Source organism: Corvus cornix, chromosome 26 (genome assembly GCF_000738735.6).
Source record: "Corvus cornix cornix isolate S_Up_H32 chromosome 26, ASM73873v5, whole genome shotgun sequence".
NCBI classification, from domain to species: domain Eukaryota; kingdom Metazoa; phylum Chordata; class Aves; order Passeriformes; family Corvidae; genus Corvus; species Corvus cornix.
In genome coordinates this window covers 4,054,304-4,063,934 of record NC_046354.1, presented here as the reverse complement: position 1 = coordinate 4,063,934, position 9,631 = coordinate 4,054,304, and the positions used below count along the sequence as shown (strand labels likewise).

The 9,631-nt window shown below is 47.4% G+C and overlaps 1 protein-coding gene across 3 annotated transcripts; it reads left to right on the top strand.

The window, feature by feature from the left end:
• Window positions 1-4,810: 4,810 nt before the first annotated feature.
• SIKE1 (suppressor of IKBKE 1) lies at window positions 4,811-9,555 on the top strand. Of its 3 annotated transcripts, XM_039565156.1 has the most exons (5): window positions 4,811-5,128; window positions 5,210-5,315; window positions 5,652-5,794; window positions 7,678-7,791; window positions 8,188-9,555. In XM_039565156.1, the coding sequence occupies exons 1-5, from the start codon at window positions 4,970-4,972 to the stop codon at window positions 8,275-8,277; spliced, it is 612 nt and encodes a 203-aa protein (XP_039421090.1). In that variant the 5' UTR covers window positions 4,811-4,969; the 3' UTR covers window positions 8,278-9,555. The 3 variants fall into 3 exon arrangements, with proteins under 3 accessions (XP_039421090.1, XP_039421089.1, XP_039421088.1); XM_039565155.1 differs by having other exon boundaries at window positions 4,882-5,315; window positions 8,168-8,259; XM_039565154.1 differs by having other exon boundaries at window positions 4,890-5,315.
• Window positions 9,556-9,631: the final 76 nt, after the last annotated feature.

The window sequence follows — 9,631 nt, the reverse complement described above, 5'->3', positions numbered from 1 at the left end:
CAAAGGTTCAGGAATGCTGACATTGTTGGGATTGTTCTTCATGGCTGTGGATGAACCTCTCAGTCCTGGGTGAGAAACAGCACAAAGCCTTGTGAGTACTGATTTTCCTTGTTGGTGTTACCTTGCACAGTGAACAGCTCCCATTTAGCACTGCAGAGAAGTGTTCATTACTGTGAGATAATAGAAATACTCCTTGCTTTGCGTCAAATGTATCAGACAAATCCTCATGATAGAATCGGATGAGAAATAACTCAGAAGATGGAAGTTCTTGTTAAGTTCTTAAATGCTTTTCCGGGATTAAATGATGAAATATCAGACCAGACAGGAAAAACAATTTTGATCTTTTTAAGACTGATTTTTTTCTTAATCATGAAGTTGTTGGATATCCAACAACTTCATGATTAAGAATTTCACCTTGCCTTTTCTTACAGGCTTGTAAGGCAAATCTTGAAGAACTAAAGATGATGTCAAATTTCAATGCAAGAGCCAAACTGCCTTAAACTCACCTGAAAATCTCAGGGCAGGGCTCACAAAATGTTACTGTTTCTTCTGTTCATTCTCTTAAGCTTCATCTGCAGTGCCTGAAGGCAGAGTAGGTACAATAAGCCCATCCATTCAACCTTCACAAAGTTCCTGGGTACCCTGACACCTCCATCTTTCAGTACCCTCTGCCGAATCTGTTTCCCCTTGGCTGGAAGACCAAGATTTGTTAATAAAATGCTCTAGCAAGGCACAAGGTGGAAGAAAGCAAAGCTATCAATTAAACTTGATTACAATCTCAAGAGTTGGTAGTTCATAGAGAATACTTGTAACTTTAGGCACTGAAGTGACTGTACTTTGCAGGTACAGCAAAGGGAAGACAAGTCCTGGACCTGATTTCCATAAAGCAGATCTCAACATTCTTTATTAAGCATTAAAAAATAATTATTGTGGAATCCCTTGCTCAGCATTTTATCAGCAGTGGTCTTGCTGCTGAGAGACTGAACTAACTGGATGTATCCATTTATCAATGATAATGTTTTTCCTTTTTTCCAGCCTGGATTCCATCTTGAGGACATTTGTTTTAGTAGCAGAAAGAATATTAGACTCATAAATGTGAGTGCTGTGGTGCAGTGGGTGACTCCTCAAGATTTATCAAAGCAGGATAATTAGGATGAGCAACAAGACTGAGTTTCTTGGTAATAACTTTTGTCACAAGACAACTCTGTTTATGCCACGTTAATCTACCTCGAAGTATGGGCTGGGAAGTGCAAGAGGAGGATTCATTTGCGCTCCTGGCCCGTGAGTCTCTGTGCTGCACTTTTGTTGAGGGCGATACCAGTGAAATTGTGACAGTAGCTGGTGGTTGTCTTAACACCATCACTTGATTTTAAAAGCAAGCAGTCAGAAAGTGTTGGGGTGGGTGGTGTGAGAGGGGGCTGGTTTGATTTTTAAACAGCTGTAGCTGCTGAAATACTTGGGTTTTGAAGGAAGGACTTGTAATGGAAATGAGAATTGTCGCATTCCACTTTTAAAAAGCTTGAGCCTGCTGCATCGCTATGGGAGACTTGTGCTTTCAGACACTTAGCCACAATGTTTCTACCTGTGCTGACCACACTTACAATTAATATAATTTTACTGAAAATCCAAGAAGTATCCTAGAAATTTGCCCTTTATTCTCTTCTCTACTTCCAATATCTAGATGTCACTCAATCTGTCACAGAGGTTGCCATTTGATACTGGTCTGTTCATAGAATCCCAGAATGGTTTGGTGTGAAGGGACCTTAAATCCCATCTTGTTCCACCCCCTGCCATGAGCAGGGATCTTCCACTATCCCAGGTTGCTCCAAGCCCCGTCTAACCTGGCCTTGGACACTCCCAGGGATGGAGCAGCCACAGCTGCTCTGAGCACCCTGTGCCAGGGCCTCCCCACCCTCACAGGGAACAATTTCTTCCATATGTATAACCTAATTTTCCGCTCTTTTGGCTTGAATCCATTTCCCCTTGTCCTGTCACTCCAGTTCCTGATGAACAGTCCCTTCCAGCTTCTTTGTCAGCCTCTTCAGATTCTGGAAGGGCCTCTGAGGTCTCCACACAACCTTCTCTTCTCCAGGCTGAACAGCCCCAACTCCCTCAGCCTGTATCCATAGTGGAGGTGCTCCGGTCCCCTGAGCAACTTTGTTCATTTTTGGTCCATCTAGATTTCTTTTCCTTGTGATTTTCCTACTGTTAGCAAGAACCTCCTCAGCTGTACTCAGAACTGTTATGTATTTATCCTACCACAGAAATACTATTTCTGATTTTCCAAAGATGGCCTGGAAGCAGTTTGGACTCTGCAGCAGCATTGTTGTTCTGAGTGTCCCAGTACTCTGCTATCCAGCCTTCACTTCTCCTCCTACAACAACCCCATGTTCTGTTTGACAAAATACAGCCATGTGGTTAAGAGTTATTAAAAGCATTAAAGCATTAACCTCTTGTAACCTCATTTTTCACTTTGTACACACACATAAGTGTTTAATCGAATGGAAGTTAAACACTAAAAAGTTTGAGAGGCCAAATTTATACATTCTCTTTAGTTTACACGGAATTGATGTGATAAGCCAAAGGAATTATAAGGCACCACTACTCAGAAATGCTCTTCTGTTGATTTGTTTAAACTCTGTTGCTACACAGTCGAAGTTTTGGTGACAAGCATTCCCAGCATTTAAACCAAGGAGCTTTGTCCTACTGGGATCCACTCTGTGTCCTGGCGCCACAGGAACTCACTCTGCTGTCCCTTGGAGCTGGACAAATGATTCTGTGTCAGAAGATCTGCTGGAGAGGGGCTGAGCCCCAGCCCTGAGTGGGGGCACGGGCTGAGTGCAGTGTGGCAGTGGTGTCAGAGACTCTCATCTCCCTCATTCTGGAGTTTTACTCCTAGAAGCCAGAATGCCACAGAGGAAATAAACTGATCCTGAAATGACAGTCTGGTACAGCAGTGCTGGCCCCCGCCTGCCCCTGCTTGTCCCTATTGGCATGGAAGGCCAGAATGGCACCTCTGACACCGGGGAGTTTTAAATCAGAATTATAAACACAAGAACAGAACAGGCCAGCAGTTCAGACTCACATCCTGGTGCAGCTCCTGCCGAGGTAAAAGGATCCTTCACGCTGCCCAGACCATGGGTTCCTTCAGCTGAGTTCCTACGGATGTGAACTGGAATTCCCAGTGCCACATCTCTGAACGGCTCATTGAGTGCCTGAATTAAGTGGAACCTCAGGGACTGCAAGTTGGACTTCACGGAAATCCCTATGCTGGATAAAGTGAAAAAGGGGAAGATGACGCTGGCACACAGAGATCATTCCATGGAGCTGTTTCAGGCCTGCCGTGTGAGCCTGCCCAGAGGCTGTGTGGAAATGGGTGTTCTGGGAGAGGCTTTGGAGACAGGCACAGAGCTGGCAATGGGAGCAGAGGGAAGCAGCAGCAGGTGCTGAACTGCACACAAGAGGTCGTGTGAGGATGTGAGAGTGGGACAGGGGAAACAAGCACCGGTTATGGCTTAGGGATGATGTGTCCATTTTGGGAGAGGGCAACCTTTACCCAACTTGTTCCATAACCAGGATGGTCCACACAGTGATATTTGTCAGTTTTCCAAGTGTTCATGACTTGCCCATTAGGAAAAAGGAATTCTGATAATCTGTCTTAACTTTCTAATATTTTCTAATAAGATGAAAAATAGGGAAGGACCAGAAGGTGAAATATGCTACAAGCATGGTTTGGACTTTTATTTCCACACTAGTGGAACGATTACATTTCCCAAATTTGCAGAATAGCTCTCATACTTTACTAATTAATCTGATTCTGATGAAATATTCCATCTGCAGCTGCTTACTCTGTTCTCTTTTGCATTGTGTGCATGTTTTGAGACTGTTGCTTTTATAAAATTATCTCATTCAGCACTTCTGCTCCAGGCTTGATTATCTCTGGGATCATAAAGAATCTTCATCTGATAAAGCATCCTGGAGTTTTCTCATGTGTCTGTGTGAATGGGGATTTAAACTCGAAAGATGATTTAAGTCAAAGGGAGTCCTGCTAAAATACTATTGCTGAAAACATTGTTAATGAAGTCGGTGCTATTGAACAAAGGTTTGTGGCACAAAGCCTCAAGCACACCCCGGATCACCAACAGTAGCTTCAGTTAGCAAATAAGAATCAAAGCAGCGAGTCAGCATTGCACAGCTTGTTATTTTGAGTGGCGGATGTTTACTGTTGGAAGGGACAAACAGCAGTATCAGATAAGACGGGAGCCCCGCAGATCCCAGCCGGGATTGATCACGCTGTGAGGGAGCAGCCGCGGAGATAAGCGGGACCCGGGGTCAGGGCCGCCGGCCCTCCGCAAACAGCCTGTGCCGAGCAGCGCCCGCTCGGAGCCGGCCTTGTCCCGGGCTCCCCCGATCGTTCTGGGGCCGGGCCGCTGCGGCCGAGCCCGGCGCTCCTGGGGCACGGGGGGCTCGGACACGCGGGACCGCGGCGTGGGGCGGGAACGGCTCGTGGGAGGGAGGGGACATCTACCTGGGGCAGGCGGCTTTGGAACGCCGTGTGCCGGGGGAGGGCGGTGTCCCCTCGCCCCAAAACACCCCCGAAACACCCCAAAACCAACGAAAGCCCCACGGCTTCGAGCACCCCCGGCGAACGGCCGGGGCAGCACCGCGCCCCGCCCCTGGCCCCGGCCCCGCCCCTCCGCCCCGCCCCGGCCCCGCCCCCCGCCCCGGCCGTGGCGCTCTGGCGCCGCCAGGCGAGCCCTTGTCGCAGCGGCGGCCTCGCGCCGGTCCGCGCCTGCGCACTGGCGGCGCCGTGGCCGCGGGCGGAAGCGGCGTCCCGGCCCCGCGGGTTCGCGTCCGCCCGCGCCCGGCGGCGGGGCCGGAGCGGGGCCGAGAGGGACTGAGGGGGGAGAGCGGCGGCGGGGGGCGCGGGGACAGGGGCCCGCCGCGGGCGTGAGCAGCGCTGCCCGCCATGAGCTGCACCATCGATAAGATCCTGACGGACGCACGGACGCTGCTGGAGCGGCTGAAGGAGCACGACACGGCGGCCGAGTCGCTCATCGACCAGTCGGCCGTGCTGCACCGGCGCGTGGCCGCCATGCGGGAGGCGGGCGCGGGCTGCGCCGACCAGGTGAGCGCGGGTGGGGCGACCCCCGTGTCTCGGCAGGGCCCGGGCAGGGCGGCCGGGCCGACCCCCGTGTCTCCTCGGCAGGGCCCGGGCGCCGCCGCGGAGCGACCCGACCCGTCCCGGCTGCGGCCGCACGTGGTGCTGGCGCAGGAGAACACACAGATCCGCGACCTGCAGCAGGAGAACAGGGGTGAGCGGGGCCGGGGGCGCTGCTGGGGGCTCGGGGGCGGATCCTGGCGGGTGATGTGCAGAGCGGCTCCGGGGGTGTTGGGCGGTGTGCGGGGGATGTCCCGGCGGAGATGCGCGCCAGGTGGTCCCGGCGGGAGGGTCTTGTCGAGGGGAGCAGAGGTGCGTCTGTGTCGCCTGTGGCAGCATCGCTGGATGCTCCGGTGGGTCCCGGGTCAGGGAATCTCCTCAGCCGAGGGGATCCGGGCAGCCCCACCGCAGTGCCAGCTGGTACCCAGCGACCGCCTCGGGGCTCCTGCTGTGGCTGCCGGTCGTGGCCGTGACGTGCTGTATTCTGCAGAGCTGTGGGTCTCGCTGGAGGAGCACCAGGACGCGCTAGAACTCATCATGAGCAAGTACAGGAAGCAGATGCTACAGCTTCTGGAAGGGAGAACACGTGAAGATGCAGAACCAGTCTTGAAAGTCCATCAGGCTAATTCTGGGGTAAGGTGGGATGGGGACAGGAGAGTGCTCAAGACCCCTGTGCCCTGTCTCTTGCTCGCTGTCGTGCAGTCGTTGTTTCCATTCCTGCAGTGTCAGTGCTCCAAAATACATTTTCTCCAAATCTGGTCCCTCTTTGCTGGTATATTTCCTTCTGTTCCTTTCAGAGCACACAGGTTGTAACAGCTGTCCCAGAGGACACTGAAAGGCACAACCCCTTCACAGCCCAGGTGGAGGCTTTTTCTTTCAACCAGGTGGTGACTTCGCTGGGTTAAGCTTAATGTACCTGATCCTTTATAATAATATCTAAGATATCCAAGTTGTTATCATTCCTGTCCAGTAGCTGTAATGCAGGGGAAAAAACCTCCTAAATCTCAGTGAGCTGCATATGTTTAGTTCGTAAAGCGATTTCACTCCCAAGTGTTTTTAAATCCAGATACTCAGTGCAGTGGCCTAAAAGTGTCCCTTTGTCCAGATTGGGCTCAGTGATTTCAGAACTCTGAGATGTGGCTGCTGATAACTGCTGCCTGTTTCATACGTAGGTATCTAATAAGAATAGAATAACATTAAATTTCCGTTTAAAACTTAGGAATTGTATTATGCATTTTTTAAAATGCATTTTTATGTGGTTAGAGAGCAGCAGGTTGGTTCAACCCAGTGACATCTCATAACTTGTGATTTTTTCATTGGAACTGGAGCCAGCCTAACTCTTTTCTTGTGTATCTTTGCACTGATATGTGGCAACTCACTGGTTCTCTTTCGTGAGTTGCTTAACTCCTCTGAAGGTAAGTGGTGTAGCAATGTCTGGTTTCCACTGCCTGCCTGAGTGCACAAATTGCTGTTTATCAAGGTTTTACATTTGAACAAAACTTGACAATACAAAGCTGAAAAGGCTCTGAAGGAACCCTTGAAGAGATGTCCCTTAACTCCCTCAATATCTAGGCAAAGTCTTCTGTACTTCAGATTAAGTCCATGAGTTTTTTCCTCTCCACCATTTGGAGAACAGTAACAAACTTCTAATGTCTTTAGAAGAACTATATTCTTATTATAACCATCTTCCTGTTTAGAAAAATAATAATATTTCTTCCCAGAAGTCTTTCGTGTTCTCCAGCTCTCTTCTGGATGCTCTAATTTGTTTACATACTTTCTGAATAATGGAATTCAAACCTGAATCCTCTGCTCTGTGATACATTTATCTTCCAGAGGCAGTAGAAGAACTATGGGCACTTAAAGAAACTCCACCCTGTCACATTATGTGATGTACTGCTCTTCAAGCAGGAGCTCCATGTTGGGATGTGTCAGTGTTGCCTCCATGTACATTTCTGAGCTTCTGCAAAATGCATCTTCCAGAGGATTATTTCTGTATCTAGACAGATTCTTTAAAATCTGCCTCAGGAGGCTCTGGTCTTACTTGCTTTAGTTTTATTGCTTGATGTTCTTCTGAGATAAGGTTGTTTATTCCACACTTGAAATCTTCTTTGCTTTTATTTTTGGTGTCGTTATAAATTCAGTCAGGCTTTTCTAATAAAGCAATATAAAATTTGCTGCCTACTAATCATGTTCACATGAACCTGAATCTGCTGTCTCAGACCTTGTCACACTTGAAATTATTTCCCTTTAAGTCAGGGTGCCTTATCTTGCTGGCTGCTGTGTCTCTAGTCACTGTTTTCACTGATAACTCCTGATAAAGGACAATAAGGCACAAGTTCTTATCCTTAAGTATACAAGGTAGAAAGGATTGCAAATGCTTGGGAGGAAAGGATTAAAATTCAAAACAGAAAGAGAATCCAAAATCAGGAAAATGGAAGTAAGTGATCTAGAAGGGATAAATTGCAACTGTTGCTTTTGCCTGGATTTACTGCGTGTATTAATTTTATGTCTTTCAGGAAATTGAAAGTCAAATAGACAGAATATGTGAGATGGGAGAGGTGATGAGAAAAGCTGTTCAAGTGGATGATGAGCAATTCTTTAAAGTTCAGGAGAAACTGGCTCAGTTGGAGGTAAGAACAGAGCCAGTTGCTGAAGATAAATTGAGCTTTGGGGGTCTCTAGACTTTCTCTGGATTGTCTATGTTTGTGTCAAGGACTTACTCAGAATTTGGGTAGGGTGTCAGGAAATGCAGAACATTATTATTTTCAAGTTCTTAATGTTCATATTATTTTTATATATCTATATATATATATATAAATAAAGCCAGAAGCAAAAGATAAGCTTTAAATTATGTGGTTCCCCTTGTGGCAGCACTGTGTTAATGCTTGCCTTACAAACTGTGTGGTGTATCTGTGAAGGAGTGGGACTGTTTAACATCCTTTAACTATGAATTAGCACCTTTCTGTGATAGTCCTTTAGTTGTGAATTAGCTCGTTTCTATTTCAGCAAAAATGTTGATTTTGCAGCTTGAAAACAAAGAGCTGCGTGAGCTGTTGTCAATCAGCAAAGAATCCTTCGAGGTGGGGAGAGAAGATCTGCCAGACTGTGAAGCTTAGGCCACAAAAACCTCATCTCCAAGCCTTCAGAGACTGTTATGAAACTACCTGACAAGGATTTGTTGTTTCAGGTGTTTCCTTGTATATTTGTTTTATCCTTAATGTGTGTGGGCTGTTTTCTCTGCATTTTTCTGAAGTGTTGATGGCAAAAGCTTGCACCCTGCTCTGTCTTAGTACCTGCAGCACTCAGATGCTTAACACTGAAGTATTTGATGTGTCTTCCCTTGTGATGGTTCATTTCCTCTCCCTTTGTTATTTTTTTATGAGCTTTAGTTAATAATTCCAGCTGTGCAGATGGCTCTTAAATCCATCTTGTGTGTAGCTAGAGAACGTAATGCAGGTTGTGACTGTCGTGCTTGATGGAAGGAGTAAGAGATGATTGAGAAACCACAGTGTGAATGGCAGGGCTGTGGTTTGCTCTGGCTGCACAGGGCAGCTGGGCTCTGCAGAGTGAGTGACCCTCAGATTCTGGCTGGCCTGACTTTGTTACCTTGCCACTGCTGAGGGGCAGTGGGAGAACAGCAGATGCCAGCAGAGCACTTGAAGGAGTTACTCCTGTTCAGAGCAAACTTTACCTTGTTTTAGGGGTGAAGATTGGTGTTAACGACCCTTCCTGACACACACATTTTTGAAGGATAAACCTTTTTTGATCGATAGACCTGTCCCAGCCTTACAGCGCTCCCAGTTATCAGCCAGCCCTGCTCTGTTGGTGTGCTCAGAGCCTGCCAGAGCACAGCACCTGCAGATCAAAGCTCTTTGGCCTCCCACTGCTTTGGGTTCAGGCAGAATGAGCTCAGGTCTGCCTCAAAACTAAACAAACCACCTCCATACACAGATTTTTTAATGTCACATCACAGGTGAGTGTGGTGACAAGTGTTCCATAGTTACTGCAGGTCCTGTATTGAGTGCAATTAGAGGTGCAGTCTTGTAGAAGTTTCTCACTAGGGTGGTATTTTTAATGACACTTTTATATAAAGATTTCTGTCCTACCTGTGATCAAAGAATAATCTTCCAAGAACAGTAAACATCTCATTTCCACTATTAGCTTAAATTTTTAATGCCACTTTTTCCCAAGTGAGACTTTTGATAGATGCAGAAGGTGACTCGTTCCTGTGTTTACTGAGAGACAGTGAACACTGGAGACATTGTGAAATTTGGAATATCCAGCAAGACTGGTAGATATAAGGGATTTCTGTACAGGAGTGCTCTGGTATACAATCCTTTTCTATTAGAAATTGTTCAGGAGGGAATAAAAAAAAAACCCAATGGGAAATATTTTCTCAAGTGTTTTCTATTTTGTGAGTCCGGGGGAAATTCCATGTATTCTGCATGTTCCCAAGCCTTTTGCACCTGA